A 22,290-nucleotide genomic window follows, 5' to 3' on the forward strand; every position below is an offset into this window, starting at 1 on the left:
ATATTTATGATGGTTTATCGATTAGAATAAAATCAAACACATAATTTGAATTATATTTACGTATTTAATAAGTAATAATAACTTACTTGTATCATTTAATTAAATAAGTAAATGTAATGCATATTCTATCGCATTTGGTCTTATTTTAATCAGGAAAACCTCACAGACTCGTTGAGAAAAGTTTTATTTAAAAGAAAAAAATTCCGTCATTGCATTATTGCTATCTCACCAATATTTCACCTCGGATCGGGTTAAAGGTGAACACCACTACTCAATGGTGGGGATGAACAATAGGCAGTTATGCCGTAGATCGTTTCTTGCAGTTATCCAACTTTTACTGTACATTGCGGCAGAAGAGACAGTCGAGCTTCTGCAGTCAAGCCGACATGCAGCTCTTGATAGATGTCATTTACAGTGCTATACTTTTATCTTGTGTATTTGTTGGTTTTTTGTATAAAAAAATCGAAGACATCTACGTGAAGCAATGGATCTGTACAATCTTGGGTTTTATTTTGGCTATATTTGTTTCCGAAGGTCATGTAATTCACCCTGTGATCTCTACTGTGATTAACGCCATTATCATAACCAAGCTCCCACCAAAGTACGACATATTGATAACATACTATTCTATAAGTTTAACGTATGGTTATTCCTGATATCTCTGTTGATATACTCTTTATTTCGTCAATGAAGTATTATAATATTATATCAAAATTGTGCCAAATTCGTTCACAATAGTCTTTGCATGATCAGTAATTTTGACAATTGCCTTTCATTCAATACATATTTTCGCACTTGATACTTATCTCATCTAAAATATAATAATAAACAATAAGGTTTATTATCAATTTGATTGGACATGTTTAACAATACTGTAAACACAAAATTAACGGTAATAGCAATTTCAGCATCAAATGATATAAATATAGTAATAACCCTCGAGTGCGCTAATATCAAAGTTCAAGCCCTTTCTTAATGTAGACATTGATTATTATTGCAGCCTACCATGTCTGTCATTACCAATGAATTCAATAACACGCAATGCAGAAATGTGTCCATTAATGTTCCTAGATTAAAGTACTTGTTCCAATATTTATTATCAAGAAAATTTATATAAATACTTTTTTTATATTATATATTATTTAGATATATTAAAAAAAAAAAAATAAAAAAAAAAGAGAAACTATAATAAATTTATTTTTTTTGTTTTCTAAATAAGAATTAATAAAATTGTTTTATATAATAATTTTTTTATTTACAGGAAATGTCACCTGGCTAGCTTTTTCTTTTCATTTTTCTATCTACTTATCATATCCAGATTAGGAGATTGTGTCGGTTTACCCACACCACCATCTCATACAAACCTCATACTTATGATATTAACGTTAAAATTGTCTGGCCTAGCATTTGAAATAAATGCAGCTGCCACTGCATCACCTAACGATCCAGAGGGAGTAAATTCTGAAGCTTTACAAAATATTGGATTTTTGGATGTATTTCATTATGCGTTTAGTTACATGGGAATCTTGACTGGTAATTTTGATACTGTACTTAATTATAATTAAACTGATTTTTGTATTACATTAAATACAATATTCTCTCTCCTAGGCCCATATTATCGATACAGAACATACTGGGATCATTTACATAGACCATTTTCCAAATATGCAGATCCATGGCCTCTCACATTGTACAAACTTAAACAAACTGCTTGTTTTGTTGTATTGTATCTTGTGACGAGTCAATTGTACCCCACCAGAGTAATATCAATACTCTTAAAACACTTAAAATGGGCAGAATTATTAATTTTGAAGTCTTTTAAAATTTCAGTACGTTATGACAGAGGAATTTGCAACACGGGCTTTTCTATATAAATACTTTTATATGTATCCCACTTTTCTTACTTTTAAATTAAGAATGTATATTGGTATGGCTCTTGCCGAATGTGCTTGCCAGATGGCTGGACTTGGAGCTTATCCTGTACAATCCAAACCAGTAGTAGGATTAGGACCACGAGATTATAAAACCATTGAAACTTTGTAAGTAGATTTTTTTCTAATTTTTTTTATCCAAAACAAAAATTAAGCAATAAATTTTTTTAGATCTACAACACCTGAAAAATTGAAGGATGAAGAATTTAACTTTGATACTGTATACAATATGAATGTTTGGAAGCTGGAAAAATGCCATTCAACTCGAATGGCTATGAAATCATGGAATGCTTGTATTCAATATTGGATGGGTGTTTATGTATATAAAAGGTTTCCATATAAAAGTTTACGAACTCTTGCCACTTTTACACTTTCTGCTGCTTGGCATGGTTGGTCAGCTGGTTATTATATCTGCATTTGCCAAATTCCTTTATTCTTAATGAGCGAGGATATAGGTATGAAATTTTATCAACAGTCTAAAGAAAATAGCTTGGTGAGTACTACTTCCTGTATTGATTTAAAATTTTTACCTATAATTTCAATTCATGGATCATATAATTTCAGGCCAGAAAAGGATGGCAGTTGCTCTTGTGGTATGAGAAAACAACCTGCATGGCATATTTAGGAGTACCATTCCTGTTGCTAGATTTCGAAGAATCAATACATTATTATAAAAGCGTATATTTTTCTGGACATATCGTAGCAATTGCGCTTTACATCATTTTTCGCTTTTTGAAACCCTTTATTCTACATACCCATAGAGAGTAAATCAAGACAAATAGTCTGCTACGTTAGTATTTAATGCTGCATGCACTTATTTTTCGAGTAAACGAATCAATGTCTCTCAAAATAGTTTAGGTATTTTTTTAAAGTACTGAATTTGTACAAATTGTAGTAATATTTATTGAATATTTGTTGTATTATGTCAATAATACAGTTAGGCTGTTAAAAAACGTATGTATAACATACTTTAACTCTTTGATTGAACTTGTCAATCAGTACGATAATGAAAATATTCTTCTGACTCATCACTTCCATAGATGCTATTTAAAAAACCAAAAAACAAAATCTCTCGGATACTAACACTTTCACGACTGATGGGCACTATGTTGGTGTCACATGCAAGCCGATAGTCAATTTTCAATAGTACCACATTGATGCTTACAATAAAGTACCAGTAGCAAAACGTTTATGTCGCTTGCCAACAGTCTTTCACGTGAAAAGTGCCGACGGCAAACGATAAGCTCTAAGCCAAAGATGCCGACGTCAGACGAAAGTACTTATACGAAACGTAGGGACGTGAAAGTGTTAAGAGGGTTTCTATTCTTCCATTTGTAACAATGAGTAAGTCAGAAATAATAAAAATTCCATTTGTTTATTATGGTAATCTTTATTGAACGCACCCTCCTTCATCCGTCTACAATGATTTATTCCTTTACTTTAAAAAAGAAATTAATCGTCTGTAAATTCCAACACCATCTTACCTCTAAAATACTTACTCTACCGACGTTTGCTGATACCTGAAAGAAGAAACACAGGAAAAGCGAAAGGATCCCATCTCCCCACCCTCAATTTTCCCAATTATTTGCAATGTGGCGGCAAGTGTTTCAAGCGATGATCATAGAATTTGAATCTTTGCAAACTCGAACGGAACGGTATGCGCTGAGAAACTATTAATCTCGGAAATATTAAACAATGATTTATCTCGAAGCTATTAAAATTAAAACAAAAATAAAATCTTGCAAATTAAATTGATTTTATCCGTAACCTCATCAGCAATTATTGTATCTCGAAACAAACAAGTTTAAGCGTTCGAATTGAAAATAAAAAGTAAATTGTACCACGAGACGGTAATCTTAAGTAATTACCAAGATATCTAGTAATTAAGTAATTAAAGAATCGACTTTAAAACTCGCACAACTTACGAATTGACCTACACAGATGGGAGCAAAGTACGTGTTTGTCTCTAATGAACACCATTGCTGGAAGTGATCGTCAAGAAACACGAGAAGTAACTGGTAGACGTAACAGTTGAAATGTGAGTTGTTGCTCGCGAGGTCTGGTGATGCTCACGTGCTACCTGCAAACCGGACGGTGGCTGAGACCAGCAACCGCGTGGCTTTGGTTGTGCTCTCTGCTTAATTCTCTGCATTTGACCGTACCCTCTGCGATTTTCTGCACGCCGACCCCCCAGAGAGACAGCTTTCGCTCACACACTTTCTCTCTTTTTCTCGCCCTGATCGACTCGCGAACCTGCTTTCACCAGACCACCAACCGCTCGCTACTGCAAACTGCTTACAGCCCTGCTACTCGGCTTACTGCTTACTCTCAGCTACCCCATCATCGGCTACACTCGCCACGCCACTCCTTTCCACCGCCTGTGGCACCATAAAATTACAACTTAGTTATAACGAATAAACGTGTCATATCCGTGTGTGAGGATTTGATATCTTTTTTTTTTCTTTTGTTGGAAGATATTGACGATCGACCGATTGTACGTGAATGAAAATATACCAATATTAAACCATACTCTAATTACCTTAGTTCTTTCGATTAAAATTTAATACTTCAAACGCACTAGTAATTCGTCCCTGAAAATGTTATTCTACGCAAAATCGAATTTCATGAAATTCAATGAAATTCATAACATTCAAACTAGAGATACACGGCTGAAATCGCAACTAGTATTATTATATTTTAGCAACTAAGGTGTTGAATATTTTTTAATTGAAGCAGATTGAACATTAACCAGGTCTTGACTAAACATTTTTTAACAAAATGATGCGTTACTGTTATTTTTCTGTTCACAATGTTACTTGTGAACATTACAATATTTTTATTCTCAATATATGGAATAGTTTAAAATTCGTAAGTACACTACATAAACGTTGAAAAATTTGAAATGATTATAAACATTAAATACTTGAATACTCAGACACAATACGGATCATAAGTTTCTGTGAAAGTTAAAATGAGAGAAAATTTATATTTACACATTTCACATTATATCGAATTATCATTTAAAGATTAATGAAATTTCACTTAAAAGTCAAATAATCGACTATCATGCAAAACGAGTTTTAGCCAATAAATTTAAAGGTAACACGACTGGCTGCATTGCCTACAGTTATACACTTAGTATTTAATCACTGTCTAAGACTATGCAAATAGTTCCGTCTTCTGCATTTTATTATACTTTATTATAAATGGCAAACTTACATAAATAAACCTGTATACTATTACAGAAACGCAGAACTTATTTCTACAATTCGTATGTGTCACGATTTTTAATTTTTCTTTTTGGCTAATTAAGGTCGGTCAATTTTTAGTTATAAATAATAGAAATATCAGAGAATCAGAGATTTAGAAGTGAATTTTAAAATTTGTACAGAAGGCGGACTCAGTCGACCGCACACATTTTACATTACCTGCTAATTATACCATTACACATCAACACCCTGATGTATTTCCAGGAATATCTAATCCACCTTGCTTGGTTCGAACAATTTCATAATGGGCATTTTATCGAAATAGGTGCTTTCCTGCTGTTACTTATACATGCCATATGGCGTAAAATAGTTATAACAAGATTGAAGAAATGGAAGAAATGGAAGAAAGGAACAAACTTCTGTCATTTATAACTCACATAAATTGACAAATACTAGAAGTTGTGCACACTATACTTCGACGTAAAGAAAATGTTGTCTGACCGAACAGCAACTTTTTTTTTATTCATAGAGTGCAAATTCAAGTATTTCCTGCTCTATTTTCAAAATCTGAAATTCTACTTGATCTTTAAGAGCAGAAACAAACATCAAACACATAGTGCTAGTGCACATTCTAAAACTCTTATTAAGGATATAATAAACTTGAATTCAATGATCAGAATGTGCTGTTTTAGTTGTTACAACAGCTGCATTATTCGTGAAAAACAGAATACATTTACTTTCTTCTGATCAAAGTAAGCACTGCTCGTGATAATGTCACTTAACGAAGTAAGAATAATTACGAAAACTTGCAAACGAGAGTCTTCGTGAGTCTCTTAAACTCACGATCTAGATACATTACATTAAAATTAGTTTGGGTTCATTTTCAACCCAAAGAAGTGCGTCGTCATAATTAATATGTAAGTGATAGAAGAAATGTGAACGTGCGACAGTGTTGCTCTAGGTATAGAGGGTAATAGAATACCTTTTCGTTCTCAAGAAACGATTATTCTGCACTCGCGGCACGTGCATCTGTTCACAGTCGTACTCGCATATGGTTCAATTACTTCAGTCCCTGTATAAAAAAAAAAGCAAAATACTGTATAATAAATATTCACATAATATTGCGATCAAAGTATATCATTCTACAATTACACTCGCAAGATATACCTTGATTTGGAACGACTGTCTTTCTGCCTGTCCGGAGACTTGCTACGAGAACGGGACTTTCCACGAGAGCTCTTGCTATCAGACCGTGAACGGCTGCGACTACGACTATAAGATCGCCTACGATCTCTATCACGGCTTCTGGATCTACTGCGCGATCTGGAACGCGAGCGTCTACGATCTCTGCTTCTGCTGCGTGATCTATAAACAAAATGATTCATAAATTTACCATGTTAAAGATTTATAAAAGCTGAGTGAGATACTTGTAGTATAATTACCTTCCACGACGACGACTACTACGATTTCGATGGGGAGAAGTTGGTCGACCATATCGTGCCATTTGAACTCTAAGTTCCCTCCCATCTAACAATCTTCCATCCATTGCATCCAGCGCATCTTCTGCATCTCGTTTATCATAGAATCTGAAGTTTCGTGTAAATGAAAATTTGTTTCTTTTTCCACGGCGTACAAATATGTAATATAAGCAACGAACAAATGCAACACTTGTTGGTATTTGAGAGTTGAAATACAGCTACTCAAACAAGCGTGACGAAGTCATACAGTGGGTTCCGTTATATTTAAACAGAAATCAACAAATATGAAGAAAAATTTGGCTTTTAACTAACCTGACGAATGCAAATCCGCGACTTTCTCGAGTGAAACGGTCTCTGGGTATGTAAATGTCGCCGACTTCGCCACATCTTTCGAACACGCGTCTCAAATCTTCGGGTGTCGTTCTGTAGGTCAAATTGTCCACCTTTAAGGACACCATCCCGTCAATTCGAGGTGGTGGCCTGCCGTAACTCATTTTTCTTAAACTGTGGAGCACCTCCGGAAAAGTAAAATTAACACTCGAACCGGAAAAATCAGTTTCAGATTAAGTGGCACGCGTCCACGTACGTCAAAGACAAGATGGCGAGTGACGGAAGAACGAACTACGCGCAGTATGATGGGAAATGACGTAAATAAAATTTCCTACTGCATGACTCAAATTTCTTCTCATGCAGAACATTTAATTTATCCCCAAAACGTGTTATTCAGCTAGATTTGTTTGAAAAATAACGGTTGTTTAAACGTGCAACTATTACTTAATTACGTCATGTATTGTAATGGACAAAAAGCATTGACAAACGTAAACGTTCATTTTTTTTTTCTTATCGATATTAAACATAATCAATATCTATTTCGTTAAGCTTAATATGATATTTTTTACAAAAAATAAATTTATGAATTTTATTTTAAGTTCAAATGCAAATCTATAAAAGAATCAATATTTTATAAAAGTAAAGAATTACTTTTCTACGTTGTATTAATTTTCATTTCGTTTTGTATAAAACGTAAACTGACTTACGTTGTTTGCTTCCGGTCAATTTCAAATTTGAATTCGTGAAAACGCTTACGAGAATGAAACCGTTTAAAAACAAACTTGTTTCGTCTACAAAACAAGGGAAACAGGAATGTCATTTCTGTTATTCGATTAAGCAATTTCCTAAATTGAATTGCGTTACACAAAGAATAATATACTGTGGTACATAACCTCATAAACAGAGACAATTTCTTTTACTTTTCGTTTCCGAGTAAGTTTTTATATAAAAAATTAAATTTATACAATATTCGCTGTTAATGGTAATAAACATTGATCGCAACGAATCGTTAACGCATTATTTTTTATTTAAGTTTCAATGAAGCTGCATCTGTGGTATCACAACAATGCCCTTGCAATTAGATGCCCCCCAAAAAATAATCTGTCAACATCGCTTAAAAATCCTCGGACTTCCGATACATACTACAGCTTCGATCGTTTTATTACACATTATAAAAACGAATCGGTACCAACCGTAAGAAAGGGCAAACGCAATTGTTGTACATTTTGGTCCTTCGCCCGCTGATCGCCTGTGTCTGTTGCGTCGATATTTTCGCAATTAAGACGAATCGCTTGTTCTCGAAAAACCGAAATAACATCTCGCGGTTTTCGTCTTGCAGACAGAAAATCGATCGTCGAAAATCAAAGGCAAACGCGCCAACAAACATAGTTCCGCGCAATATTCTTTGACTTGGCTAGGCGGTAGGCGCAAAATAAGAGACGTCGAGTGATCACAATTCTCTCTCTCTTTTTTTTTCTTTTTTCTTACAATTTTTTTTTTCTTTTACTCTCCATCCAAAATATTCATCGACGAATCGCCGCTGCTGGCATTTACGTGTAGCGTCGTCTCCGAAATTGTAGAGAAAAAGTTTATCTCAAAATAATTTCCAACAAATCACATAGCAGCCCAATAAATAGCTTAAAATGTCTAACAGGGTTTCCGCTTATCGTTACAATACAAAAAAAAGACTCGGAGATAGTCTAAAGTAAGAAAGATGGAGATTGAAAAGATATAGGACTCGTGAACAGGGAAACAGAGACAAGGCAGAGGGCAGAGTGAGAGAAAGACAAGATAAAGATTAAAATAAAATTTGATGGTTTCAAGTTAGACCCGTAAGTTAATCGAAGTTAGGTACACCTGTCATGGGAGGTTCCGCATAATGTGCTTCGGTATTTATAAATTAAAATGTCCCAACGATTCCGCGTGTGGGACCCACGACTCGTTACAGTACGATATTAAAATATATATGTGTGTGTATATATATATATATATATATATGTATATATATATGTATATGTGTATACAGGCATTCTTGTAATTCGGTATAGAATCGAATAAGAAGTGATCCATCGTTTAAAGATAAATCGTAAATCTAGAATAAAATTCATTCGTACGGAGCTTTATTCTCGTACTTGAACTATCGAATCTTTAGAGAATGGTGATTTGTACTGAAACGAGAGTTGAAAATCTTCCAAGTCGATTTATTTGAAAATGAAAGTTCAGTACGGAGAAATTCTATTCTACATTCCTGACTTATAGTTTCGGGCGTGGAATCGATTTCTTTTCGGTTGTATCACAAATTAACGGACAAGCTGTATAAAACACACAGGCGAAGTGAACTCAGCAGGTCGATCGTACGGGGCAAACATTATCATCATTCATGACGGAGAAAGAAGTCTGACATCTGAATACTTGAGACCGAACTTGGACGACGCGACGTCTCTTGGTTTATCCGTGGGCGCGGGACGTCGCCCCGTTCAAGCCACCGCTTACACTATTTACTATTCAACAATTCAAAATACTTATAATGATACACACAACCTTGAATAATCTCAACAGCTGCTGGCCTTAGCTCGAAGTAACTTATGTCGTAGATCGTGGATACAAAAGTAATTTTTTTTTTTCTTCCCCGCTATTGCTAACGACGCGTTTTCTCTCTGCCATCGGTATTAAGTTAGCTTCTGGCCGATCAAAGCTCCGCAACGCTCTACTACAAACTCTTCCGCATTATTACAATCGTCTGCGTTATTATCTCTCTCTTTGTTGCTTCTAGTTTCTTATTTCTTTTTTTTTTTTGCATTTTTTTTCGTTTGCTTGCTTGATTTTCACGGTTGTATACAAAATATGTAATCAGGGCACTCACAATCATCGGTCACGTGCGTTCTTTTTTCTTTTCTCGGTTCACTCAGAACGGAATGGTCCACTGGTACGCTTTCATCGCATTCCGGTTCTCGTTTCCTTCGACAAAAACGGAACAAAAGAAAGAAAGAAGAAAAAAAAAAGAAGAAGAAGAAGAAGAAGAAGAAGAAGAAAGAAAACAAGAGAAAAAAACGCATCGTCACCGCTGCTTTACTTAATTCTCTCTCTGGTTTCACGTACGATATAACCATTCCGCCTCGCGTTTAATTTATCCATTATTAATATTACGCTCGATATAAAAATAATACTCAGTCGATTAGTACAGATTTAATACTCAGTGTAGAACCGGGGAAGGGGTCTTGGCGCTTCCGGTTGTGTGTTTTGCACAGTGCTCGATTACGCCTGTACCTCTTCTGTGTTATTGTTTCGTTTTCTTTTACTTATGTATTAAGTTACATACATTGTGACTTAGGAGTCCCACCGGAGGAACCCGGTGTGAAATCAGAACGCCCACGGTCAAGCAGACGGACGGAACAGTGCTGCGAGTTGGGTTACATCGAGATCGCCGACAGAACGTTTCAACGACAGTGTCGATCGATTTTATTCCCACCAACTTCGACGAACACGGACAATGGCTCGTTTAACGTGTTTGTTGCGCCAACGAAGTAGAGAGATACAGTAGAACCTCGATACTTGTACGAGTACCGTGACCGTTTCATCGCGCTGGCAAGTGATCGGGATAATTAGCATTCGAGCCTTTTCGTTTGAAGCAAAAGCAAAGACGACGATCGCGCGAATCTCGTTACGGTGTCCCCCTGTCAGGTTGTCGCAAACTTAGATCCCATCGACTCGCGCTGCGACGTTGGAGAGACACGTTCGTCCATCTCCCTGTTGAGCCGTTTCAGATGATTCTACGCTCGCGACAACCTGAGAGGGAAATACTGTACTCTCGGCAATTTTCTGGCCAGTTACTCCGCAACTGTGGAGCTTCTACTGTAACGAATAATTTCGACGAGACGAACTCAATTTGAAGAAAAAGCGTCCCACGAACCTCGTATCGCGTTCGTAATAATCGGCGAGATTCCCGATATAGAGAAATACGAGAAACGAAATCATCGGTGATTTCAATGCAACCTCGCGAGTTATTCTCTCAACGAGCGGGGCGTCGACGACAACCCCCCTTTATCGTTTCGCAAAAACCCCTTCTCTCTGTCGTGTACAATTATGCGTCGTTTTCATTTTGTTGTTTTCATCTTCTCGTCGTCGAGGCTTTCGTATACATTTGTTCATTATGGACACACATCGAAGTTTCGTACGAGATGCTTCGTAGCCACAGTCGCTTTACAGAAAAGACAAATTCTCGTCGGACACTATTTATCGCGTGGTGGCGAAGCACCTCGAGGAGATTCGATCTACTTCGAACCCATCGCTTCACGGTGTTTCCGTTAATCGGGTTTGCACCTGCGATTCTATTGCCAATCGTTGCGAAGAAAATCAGAAACTTTACGACAGTGAAATCATCGAGACACGTAACCACGGAGGCACACTTTGCGAGCTGATGGGTTACAAAGCAGAACTTTCCAATCTCGTTGGATCGAATCGCAACAGTGAACGACTCGATGGAATTGTTCACGCGTCAATAGCGATTACGCGTACACGCGTTGTACACACTATTTATTATTATCATTATTGTTATCAGTATTATTATTACTTGAACATTTGTATTCAACTAAATCTCCAGGTGAAGGCACCCAAAGCATTGACCGTCCGCATCTCGTACAACATATAACGAGTGTCTCTCACAAAAAGGAGGGAATGACCATATGCGCGCAGTGCCTGATCATACAAACTAATTACTTGTTTACAAAAAAAAAAAAAAAATAAAAAAAAAAAAAGAAAGAGAGAAAAAAAGAGTGAAACTCGTATATAAAGTACAATGTAGAAACAATAAATTAAGCCAGTCGTTGCCAAATGTCTTACGCAAACGTCGGTGCAAAAAACAGTGAATACAATAAATTATAGTTTAAATAATATTCAGGGAGGGTCGCTTATGTAAAAATAGACGTACAAAAACAAGGAAGGGAGGGGGGTGGGGGTAATAGGGTAAAAGGATGGGGGAGATAACTAAATAATTTAATAATTAAGTAAGACAAATCTCGCCGTCGGGGATCATTTTAAGTAGTGTTGGTTAAAACGTCTTAACAGCTAAAGTCAAACGCGTAGAATACTGATACATAAAAAAAATCTATAAGAAGCCTCAGCTTTTTTTACCATTGTTAAAAACGAACCGTTCGAGTGGCGGTTTTGCAACTAAATCTTACTTTTAAAAAAAGATCATATCGTTAATGTTTAATCAATTGATACTCAATAATATAATAGCAATACTCGACTCCTCGTTTCTAATAATTATAAAAAATATCGTCTAGTTTTCAGAATTAGTAGAGAGCTCAAACCTAAATTCTACTTACGCGACTACGTTGGTAATAATAATAAAAAAAAAAAAAAAATATATATATATATATATATTTAAGAATAATAATAATAATGATGTTTCTGTGTTGTTTAATAAGCTACTGCGAGCCAATGTATAAGTGAAACGAAAAAAAAATGCCTAACGAAGTAACTGCCCATTTCTGTTTTTTCTTCTATATAGATGATATTCATAAATTAATCATTTTCTTCGCGTATGGTACACTTAAAATGATATGCTACACAATGTTCTGTCAAAATAATTTAAAACTGGCGGTCCAGGACTGACAAAGTATCAGGCCCTACGTACTTTAATAACTGCTTATGTTCAGTTTCATTCCCTACTAAGGAGATGTTCGGCCTAAAGACGGTATGTATCTTTTAAATAAGTGTCACTCGACGCAGAAAAAAGTTTAGCAAACTAAAATCTGATTTCTAATTAATTATTGTAAATTACGAGACTTTTGTAAATTATCTTTTGTAGCTAGATAAGTCGTTTCGTTTGTAAAAATAAACAAGTTGCTCGAGAAGGATGTTTGAGAAGCAGATGTAAAGAGACTGAAATAAATATCCTTTTTCGTTAGGTTCTTTCTGCAACAAAAGTAAGATATTAAGTTTGTGCTTTTTCAAGACTTATTTAAAAGATACGACACTTCTCGATCTAATTGCGAAACAAGATATATATTGAATACGTACTAAATGGAAGGATCATTTCGACGCATGAGAGAAAAGCATAGCAATCTGTCATTCGGATCGCACTAGTAAGAAACCTCATCATCGCTTATGTCTCTTCCTCCAATACTCGTGTTATCGATATTGAGATACCACATTCACAGTGCCTTTCTCGGCAAAAAGTCAAATTCCAGTATACTCGAAATGCATTGCGTATATCGTTATTCGTTAAATATATTATGTACAAATTATTTCCCATTAATTGAAACTAAAACACTACACAATGTAAATCACATAAACCAATCATTGACTTTCATATGTACAATACAGAAAAAAATTGTTTGTCACAATTCCAAGGAAATAAATGAACAGAAAAAGAAACGGCACTGATTCGTGGTATCATTAGTACTCGTATAATTATATAGAATAGTATATATGTATACGTATATGTATATATATGCACACATATATATAATATATACCTGTATATATATTTATACATATACGAGTGTGTTTATAAGGCTCCTTTGATAACGACTAAAACTAAGTTGCTCCACAAATTACTGTAAGCAAATTTAAAAGCTCTACGAAGCAGCTGGCCAAGAGATATCACTGATAAGAAGACACATAAGAAGGGGAAAAATGAAGGAGAAATGTGTAAATGTTGTGCATGACGTTGTGAAAGAGAAAGATAAAACATTAATTTTTATCGTATGCCCTTAACTATACTCTATGTTACATAGACTAAATCTATTTTTGGCAAAGTTGTTTAGGTATACAATGTTAGATATAACGATACATGAGTAGATGCACTGGCCATCGTATTATGTGCTATTTAGGTTTGCTTAATACCTGTTTATTAACACATGATCTGTACATTCTGGAAAAAATAGATCAGTGATAGCCCTTAGGGAAATAATGGGATGACATGTTAGTCAATGAAAGGAATCACAGTTTCACCTTATTCTGCTCGACAACAAGCAATTTTGTTTATCATCATCGAAATACCGATTCTTGTTTTGTAATACGAACAATGAGACAAACAGAGTTAAGGAAAAAATTTCGAAAAGGACTGTAAGATTCGTGGATGCCTACAGCAATTGTGGAGCAATAAAATTTGTTATTTTTAACGTCCGGCATACAAGTGAATGTTATCTAAGTATTACTTCCTGAAATTCTTGTATGTTTGTTAATTGTCGTCGAGAGAGCATGTCAACGAGTATTGTATGACGACAATCTATCCTACGTACCATCGCGTTTCTTATTGCTTTCGGAGTCTTAGCTTACATGGTGGTGCGCTGCTTTGCCTATTAAGTACAAATTATTGATGACTGCGTCAGCAGCCGAGAAGCCTTCCGAGACGTAAAGGGAAAGGGGGAGATACTACGTAAAAGGTAGAAACAGTATTAAATGTGTTTACACCGGCAGTCTCGTGCTCATGTAAAAAAAAGTACCTACATCATCTAAATTAAGATTTTATCTGTAAGTAAATTATCTGCACTTACTGCGTGAGATAAGACCTAACAGGGAAAAGGGAAGAGATAAATCGCTGAAAGGCCACTAGAATATGATGATACTGGCATAAACGTAATTTGGCGAATCTCAAATTACCGAGTACATATCGGATCATTTTAGTAAACATTTGTCACATCGTGCAACCGTTTTCTGTTCTGTTTGTTAGTTTTCTTCTAATTAATTTTCCTTTCTTAACCGAGAAACATTTCCGTTCCTTATTAAAGCCGATTAAAAAATACATCTTTTTTTGCTCACTAGTTAAGTTCAGCTGGGTCGTTTTTAGCTTAATATTACGCAAGACAACGAGAGTATTATGATTGTTACGTCACTGACAGCTAAAAGCCCGTGGAACAAAACGGTGAAATTTTATTCACTAATCTTTTAGTGACAAATCTTTTTTTTCTTCTTTTACTTCTAAGCCTTCTCGAACAGTTAATCTAGCACCGTTCTAGATACTTTCACTGGTGATTGATTTTCTTACGTCACTAAGAAAATAGACAACGACCACCATTTCTTCGACGCGAAAATACGTGCGACACCGAAAGAACAATTTGCGCGTGTATGTACAACGATCGCCCGTCGCTCTCTAGCTGCAAGCGTAGAAAATTTTGTATAAAAATATTCTTCGTATTCATGTATATATATGTACATAATTTGAATAACCACGTAATTAATACTGCGTATTTAATATCATCGTTCCTTCGTGCGCTCTGCACCACGGGCTTGGTAGCTCACGGGAAATAAATCCCAATATTCTACCACCTCAAATTCTCGAGACCGTGAAAAAGAGAAAAGAGAGAAACAGAGAGCTGATAAGGGGGATTTATGGACGAGAATTGGTGGCAGAAAGGAGAAGGAGAAGAATCTCGTCTTCTACACCCTGTGTATCACTGGACAGATTATTCTGTCTAGAGATTCTTTGTTATATATACCTAGCGAAGTCGTTCTGAAGCTGGCCAAAGTGTTTCAGTGTGTTTCTTCGGATAACGACGTCGCAACTAGATTCAGTGGTACGTCCGAAACATTCTCTTCATCTCCTTCTTCTGTTTCTTCTGTCTCCGCAGATAAATGACACTGTTCTCGTCCTTCTGATTTTACATGCTATCATAAAAATTACATTAAATCGACTCCGTCACTCATAAATCACTAGTTATCAAACCGTTTGGTACTTACGTGCATCATGTAACTAGGTAAGGGGAGGGAGTAATTAAGTTGAGCGGCAGGAGGTGGTGGATGGGCACCAGGTAAACGTGGTGGTGTTAATGCGGCCATCATTAAATGAGGCTGGATTTGTCGTCGTAAGGCCGCTAACATGTCTGCACTTTCGGCATCCATTTGTTCCGATTGCGGTACCAGAATTGTATCTCCTTTTTCTGCAAAGTATAATAAATACAAGTAATAAATATCTAATACACATAAACACGCACATATCCAAATAGCAAATAATAAAAATATCGAAACATTGTATAAAGTAATTGTAAGTCTTACTTCTGTGTCTTGTTGGTTTTTCGCCCTTGGGTCTACGTCTACGCGTGTGTATCGTATCCCTTCGCATGGTAACTGGACGAGTCACTCCGTGAAGCTTGTAATAAAGTCCACAAGCGTTACAAACCATTTCTCCTTTCATATTTCTTCTCCAAATAGTTGTAGTCATCGTACCGCAATTTGTGCAGGACATGTCAACCTTCTTTGCCATGTTACCACTGTGTTGATCAAATTGTTGTTTCTGATCCTCCACCTGCAATGGCCGAGGTAAATAGAATATATTTAAATTAAATATAGTGTTTTCACGATTTTCACCACATCATTGCACATACCTTCCCCTTCATTTTGTTTGACCATGCCGTAAAATCTTGTGCTTGTTCTTCGTTAGGTTCGTGTTGATAATTAACAATATCTGGGCTCATTGGAGCTTTACTGGGATAACTTTGTTTTCTACGACCCTTGGTTTCCTTTCGACCAATACTGGCGGGGCTAGATGGATTACTATCCATGGAAGTACCCTGAGTGCATTAAAAAAAAAAGTTTTATTATTGTAAAACTAAATTTGCATTCCTTGGTATTTCATAATTATTTAAACGTAAATTTTTGATCGCCCGAACTCTACTACAAACGCAGAACATTTGTAGCTCAAAATTCGATCGATACAGGTATTTTGCCGAGGGTTTGGAAAAGTTGCAGTAATTCCCTGCAGGTACCTGTTATCAGGACAAAAAGCCAATAGAATGAAAAGTGGCACAAAGGATACTACAGTCCTGTTTCTTATTATAGACGAAATTGAAGAATTCCTCGCGCGGAACAAAGCACGTTTTAAAATCTATAGAAACCCAACTTATCTGAACATCTGTTAACAGCGGGTCGACATGGTGGGCTTAGCGCTTATAGCCTATCACAAAGAGCTTCTCAGTTATCTATTATCTACAAGGCCTACCACGTTTCTTACCTGCAGGCAGATGGGACCTGAATAGTCCCAAAGGGATCCCTTGACACCCAAGGGTCACCTGACCTGTGTGTCTCCTTTTCTATACCTGCAGATCTCTTCTGGTATTTGCATTGAACAAACTGCAAGGACTTACCATGGAAAAACTTTTATTTGCACGGAGATCAGGGTCAAAAGAGTATGAATATAAAAGAAAGCAAAGATTTCTCGTTTTTCTATAAATCTCGAAATTTTGCCTGAACTTGTAACTTTGATAAAAAAGAGTCAGATTTTACTTCTATTTGCACACTCTACAATTAAAAAGGTCATTAATATCCGGTTATGATTTTTAACTTGGAAATATATTTAGAAAGATCGAACAGGAATCGCAGAATTCGTAAGGTTTTTTAAACATCCGCAACAATAAAATACCGACACAGCGTACATATTTAATTGTTTATAATATTTAAAATTATACAAACCTTATTGTCTATACATGAGACATTAGTACGATTGCCGAGAACAGAACAGTCGGGTATGGTGCGTTCGATTGTTGTCCCTTGAGTGTCCCTGTAAAACCTAATTTGTGGTGATGCTCTATCAGAATCAACAGCAGTAATACCAATTTGTCTATTGTTGATTAAAGAACGGAGAAGATTAGTTGCCTCGCCAGTAAATCCATTATTAAGTTTGTCACCATTTGTCCTTGTAATTTCTAAACTCCTGTTGCTATATAGAAAGTAAAACAAAAGATGTTTTCCGAATTTTAGACGAATGTAGTAGTATAATAATGGAAAAGTATAGAAGCTATAGTAAACAGGTATTTCTATAGATAATCAAGTATTTAGTCTAATAGCAGACTAAAAAGTTATCTTATCTTTAAAGAAACACTTGTTGTAAGTGGTAGTTACTTTGGTAATCCAAAATGTAAATATGTGTTAAGCATACAGAAACATGTTTAAATACCCTTAATAGATAACAGTACAAACTGATAGTAAAAGTGTATATTTGGACTGTAAGATTACTCAAATATACATTTACTAAACAAATAACAAAATTTGACGAACATTGATTTATTATTTTTCAGATGTATACTCTTATTAATTCTATATGAAGCAGTACATTTTTGCAATTACACGTAATAGAAAATAATTAAAAATTTAGTACTTACTTTGCTAATGCTTGCCACAGTTTTGTTGTTTCTTGATCAATATTTGTATCGGAGCAATTGCTTTCTGGTGTGTCCATTCTATTTACTGGACTGTGATTAGGGGTACTTGGTTTCGATTCCTCATAATTTGTTTCCACTTTCATTCTTTTGTTAATGGTCATGTCATAACCATTTTCTTCCCCCTCTGTATCCTGCTCATCCCTATCTTCTATTTCTAATCTGTCCGGATCGGAACTGTTCGAACACGTGTCATCCTCTGGTTCACACTTAATGTTGTCATGCTCAGGCATGTCATTGGTGCGCAACTCCAAATGATGCGTTTGCGTCTGAGGTATAATGTTTTGATTAATGCTGGCCGGAGAGTTAGGCTCCTCATTGAACAATGTTTTGTTCAATTGGAGAAATGATTGTAGAGGGCTTAAGCCTGCTACTTTGGCAGTGGAGAAAGACTTCTGAAACAAAACAAATTACAATTGTTTCTCTAATACTTACTACACTTTCATATATTTCGTTTTTTCTCTTAAAACTAATTCAACAATATAGGTGAAAGCAATTAAGCATTCTGGAACTTGTACAACAAAACAAAAATTTATTATACCACAAAATGATTTAACGATAATAAGTAAATTTTAAGTCATTTTTAATGGAATACATATAAATGTGTGTTTATTTATTCCTTACAAGGTTTCATTTAATGCAAACAATTAGAGATAACATTCTGACATTTGTACCTTGCACCTGTTCAGAACTAACTTGCAAGAAAGTAATTAACTAAACACTATTTCTTTTGATAAGGTAATCACTATCAAACTGATAAGGTTAAAGTTGACTGCCTCAAAGGAAACCTTGAAATGTCTTACATAATTGCTGATATATCAGAACACAGAAGCAGATAAATAGTATGTTGCATGTATTACAGATGTGTTTGGAATACGTAGTATATACATGTATTGAAGCATTCTTATCTACAATCACACGTTACACATTCATAGTTGCATCATTACTTGGAATCGAATGACTACTATTACTGTTGGCATATTAAACTAATTTTTATTTTTCAATCAACAAATGATACATCTACATTGTCTAATGACTCCTGTCAATAAATATTGCCATATACTTTTATTACTAGCATGCAAAAACTATTTATCAAATACCTGATCATCGTGTGATGATAACTGCTTGGCATAATCCAGGTACTGTTTGAGTATGACATCAGATTTGTGTGACACTTCACGGAAGTTGTGCAGTACATCCAACTTGTACACGCATCGGTGACAAATAATTGGTGGCAAAGAATCCCCATCTTTCACCTGAATAAAATGTAGTAGCTTGATTTATTTTACAATCAACCTAAATCTTCTTCTATCATTGTTTCAAAGAACTTGTATTGCTACAACTTAAATAATTCTACTACTTATTATGTTAATGCCACTATTAACAATAGTTTTTTTTATAGTAAACTTTATCCCTTTATTGAAACATAGAACAATTATTTTCAGAATTCAAACTATACAAAACTAGTGAAATAAAAACAGAGTGGAATGTAATACTAACAACATCATAGACATTGTTTACAAAATAAACAATTGCATTTTCCTATTAATCATTTAGATATAACTTATATTTTTTTTAAATCTCCAAATTCATTCAAAACGATGAGAACCAATTGTTCATTTTTTAGACGAACAAAATACGAACATACAAAATTCGGTATAGTCTCTGTGATACAAGATAGAGACAGTAGTACCGAATAGGAAGTATTTTTGTTTAAAGTAGGTTGGACGAGAGCAGAGCTTTCCTCCAGAAGAGTGAACCATGTACGAGAAGAGATCACGAAACACGGAGGGAGAATAGTAACACGCAGGGGGCAGAGTGAAATGTGACAGCGACTCGTGGAATCCGCGTGTGAAACCTGATAACAGGCCGACTAAATAAGGAGCTGCTCCCCTCTCCGTGAGATCTGCACAAGCGAGGAGCAGAGCTTATCACTGCCATTTTAAATGCCCCCGTGAGTAGTCGGCTTATCTCGCGGACACATCTCTTGCCAAACTTTCTCCCGTGGCACGCGCACACACACCACACACACACACACACACGCACCCTTGAGAGACAGCAAGAGTAACAGAGACGGTAAAAGACGTGGACGAAGACAAACGAAGTAAGACGAAGTGAGAAACATAGGAGTACGCGCGAGAGAGAGGGAGACACATTGATAGTGCGAGAACCACAGATGGTCGCGTCTGATTTATCGTCACCACAGCACGAGGACCCGGTGAAAACTCTGAACGAGACTCACCGTAATCGAGAGGCACGTCAGTATCTTGTCGGCAAAGTTCCGCTGGGCGCCCTCCTCCTTGAATATGGACAATTTGACACCGTCCGACGATAAACAAAGGCGACACAGCTCGTAGAACTTGGGCGGTACATCGAACATAATTGTGAGCTCCGGCTACGTTGCGCCCTACGTAAAGCGCGAGTCATCAAGAGGTAGACTCTTTCCTTGGCCGACGTACTATCTTTCTCCACTGCCACTACGCGTTTAGCGACGAGGAAGGGTACGCGATCACTTATCACAGTCACCGCCGCGGCTCATTGTCAGCGGCACAGTACACACAGTCATAGAATTACAATTCCATATAGAGGGGAGACCACGATGTGGCTATGGTTCCTTGGGTTTATTTCACGATTGCTGCCACTAGGAGGTGCTAACGATCGAAGCTTTAAAAAAATTTTATTTAAAACTGAACAAGAAATAAAAAGTGATTCGAAATAATATTTCAGTGTTTTATTTGCAATAATGTTATGTAATATTAACCGAAAGTAATGGAACCATTTTATTTACTTTATTCTTTCAAATACTAACGGAAAAATAATGAAAAAGTAATTTTGTTTAATGTTTTTTTTTTACTTTTATTTTAATTATTAAATTGTCTGAAACATTATGCAAGTTTCGATGAGTCTAATGCAAACATCTCAATAGATTGATCTACAATCTAAAAACGAAATAACCACAAAATAAATCACATTTCAGAAATATATCAACCAAAATTAGTTCGAAAGTTCCCAGTTTTAAGATTGCTACTATCACCGAGATTACTACTTTGAATGTAGAACTGAGCAAAATATACCGTTTTAATAGTAATATGTTATTTCATTTCTAAAGCTAATTTATTATAATTGAAATAATATATTATTTTATTTGAATGAAATATATGAAATAAATATATCGAGATTTAAATACTATTTGGAATAGATGTATTTGAAATTTTGTTTCACTATATGTTCAAAAATTTCCGATCAAATGCCGCGCCATTTTAATTCTGCCATTTTTCTGGACCGTCTGATTTTCCTGTTACACTTGTTATGTAATTAAACTTGCAAAAGGTGCGAAATATTATCAGTAGCGGCACATACACAATCAGAATAAATAAGTTTCTCAGTTACATCGTGGGTTTGATTAGTCTTGTCATGATCTTTAACAATGCTTTAGATCCTTCGATCTTGGAGACCGATATGCGTTCCAGTTTTCGAATTACGTCGTTTAACTTATTTATATTCGCGTAACAGATACGTCTTTCTCGTTTCTATGCACTTTGTAAAACGTAACTGTACTTTCGTATCGTGAATGATAAATTCAGAATGGAGAGGATCACCTGAATATTATGGTAGCTGAAAATCTACCGCCAAGGCGGTAAAATTAAGTTCCTCAAATGCATTTATTAAATATCGATCATATTAAATGCAAGATTTTGAAAATTTTCAATTTGTTCGATTATGATGTAACATGATACGCATGTATTATTAACAAAGAATTTTACAGTGAAATCAATAACATTATATTAAAATGATATCCTGTCACTGGTATACGATAAAAATGATTAAAAATTTACTTAATAATTCTTTGGTCCAGTGTCATGCATTGATCACAGATCAGCAAGCGAATCGATGGAAGAAACAGGTTTCTTATCACGCGTCATTTTACTAGGAATTTCATTACATCGAATAAGTAGCCCAACCCATAAATAAATCAGGCAAACGGGGGGAATGACTAACGCAAGATTACGCGACCCATCGGCCACTTTCGGCCCACGCTATTTTATCACGCATTTAATCCGATCTTCGTACGTATAAGGTTATGATACGATGGTCTATGGATTTTGTTAAGGAGCATTATCAAAGTGTTTGGCGCTGATTTTGTTCTCCTTGAGATATGCTGTTAAGCACTAAAGTCTAA

The 22,290-nt window shown here is 35.6% G+C and overlaps 3 protein-coding genes across 6 annotated transcripts; 1 reads left to right on the plus strand and 2 right to left on the minus strand.

Moving 5' to 3' along the window:
* The first annotated feature begins 323 nt into the window (after positions 1 to 323).
* On the plus strand, positions 324 to 3,309 carry Frj (membrane bound O-acyltransferase domain containing farjavit). 2 transcript variants are annotated; one of them, XM_076303988.1, is made up of 7 exons: positions 324 to 601; positions 1,262 to 1,533; positions 1,609 to 1,760; positions 1,831 to 2,039; positions 2,103 to 2,424; positions 2,496 to 2,721; positions 2,972 to 3,309. In XM_076303988.1, the coding sequence occupies exons 1-6, from the start codon at positions 387 to 389 to the stop codon at positions 2,697 to 2,699; spliced, it is 1,374 nt and encodes a 457-aa protein (XP_076160103.1). In that variant the 5' UTR covers positions 324 to 386; the 3' UTR covers positions 2,700 to 2,721; positions 2,972 to 3,309. The 2 variants fall into 2 exon arrangements, with proteins under 2 accessions (XP_076160103.1, XP_076160102.1); XM_076303987.1 differs by having other exon boundaries at positions 2,496 to 3,309.
* Positions 3,302 to 7,210, minus strand: Sc35 (SR family splicing factor SC35). Of its 2 annotated transcripts, XR_012991024.1 has the most exons (5): positions 6,931 to 7,210; positions 6,583 to 6,726; positions 6,308 to 6,505; positions 6,123 to 6,212; positions 3,302 to 4,309 (listed from the first exon to the last, which is right to left on the minus strand). XR_012991024.1 is itself a non-coding variant. In XM_076303990.1 (4 exons), exons 1-4 carry the CDS (start codon positions 7,110 to 7,112, stop codon positions 6,206 to 6,208), a joined length of 531 nt encoding a protein of 176 aa, XP_076160105.1. In that variant the 5' UTR covers positions 7,113 to 7,210; the 3' UTR covers positions 4,316 to 6,205. The 2 variants fall into 2 exon arrangements, 1 of the variants encoding a protein (XP_076160105.1); XM_076303990.1 differs by lacking the exon at positions 3,302 to 4,309 and having other exon boundaries at positions 4,316 to 6,212.
* Positions 7,211 to 7,954: 744 nt separating this feature from the next.
* Positions 7,955 to 20,662, minus strand: LOC143155092 (uncharacterized). Of its 2 annotated transcripts, none has more exons than XM_076327405.1 (8): positions 20,353 to 20,662; positions 19,211 to 19,366; positions 18,054 to 18,502; positions 17,365 to 17,611; positions 16,281 to 16,466; positions 15,952 to 16,201; positions 15,637 to 15,836; positions 7,955 to 15,564 (listed from the first exon to the last, which is right to left on the minus strand). In XM_076327405.1, exons 1-8 carry the CDS (start codon positions 20,488 to 20,490, stop codon positions 15,430 to 15,432), a joined length of 1,761 nt encoding a protein of 586 aa, XP_076183520.1. In that variant the 5' UTR covers positions 20,491 to 20,662; the 3' UTR covers positions 7,955 to 15,429. The 2 variants fall into 2 exon arrangements, with proteins under 2 accessions (XP_076183520.1, XP_076183519.1); XM_076327404.1 differs by having other exon boundaries at positions 18,054 to 18,505.
* Positions 20,663 to 22,290: the final 1,628 nt, after the last annotated feature.

Source organism: Ptiloglossa arizonensis, chromosome 2, assembly GCF_051014685.1.
Source record: "Ptiloglossa arizonensis isolate GNS036 chromosome 2, iyPtiAriz1_principal, whole genome shotgun sequence".
Taxonomy (NCBI): domain Eukaryota; kingdom Metazoa; phylum Arthropoda; class Insecta; order Hymenoptera; family Colletidae; genus Ptiloglossa; species Ptiloglossa arizonensis.

What these genes read in the sequence shown, in the direction of transcription:
- Frj (XM_076303987.1), top strand. Translation starts at nt 387, where the DNA reads ATGCAGCTCTTGATAGATGTCATTTACAGTGCTATACTTTTATCTTGT. An exon ending in ATAACCAAGCTCCCACCAAA is followed by an intron (nt 602 to 1,261) that starts GTACGACATATT and finishes TTTTATTTACAG; the next exon opens with GAAATGTCACCTGGCTAGCT. An exon ending in TATAAAACCATTGAAACTTT is followed by an intron (nt 2,040 to 2,102) that starts GTAAGTAGATTT and finishes AAATTTTTTTAG; the next exon opens with ATCTACAACACCTGAAAAAT.
- Sc35 (XM_076303990.1), bottom strand. Translation starts at nt 7,112, where the DNA reads ATGAGTTACGGCAGGCCACCACCTCGAATTGACGGGATGGTGTCCTTA. An exon ending in CGCGGATTTGCATTCGTCAG is followed by an intron (nt 6,727 to 6,930) that starts GTTAGTTAAAAG and finishes ACGAAACTTCAG; the next exon opens with ATTCTATGATAAACGAGATG. An exon ending in AGTAGTCGTCGTCGTGGAAG is followed by an intron (nt 6,506 to 6,582) that starts GTAATTATACTA and finishes TTTTGTTTATAG; the next exon opens with ATCACGCAGCAGAAGCAGAG.
- LOC143155092 (XM_076327404.1), bottom strand. Translation starts at nt 20,490, where the DNA reads ATGTTCGATGTACCGCCCAAGTTCTACGAGCTGTGTCGCCTTTGTTTA. An exon ending in CTGTGGCAAGCATTAGCAAA is followed by an intron (nt 17,612 to 18,053) that starts GTAAGTACTAAA and finishes CTTTCTATATAG; the next exon opens with CAACAGGAGTTTAGAAATTA. An exon ending in AAAACCAACAAGACACAGAA is followed by an intron (nt 15,837 to 15,951) that starts GTAAGACTTACA and finishes TATACTTTGCAG; the next exon opens with AAAAAGGAGATACAATTCTG.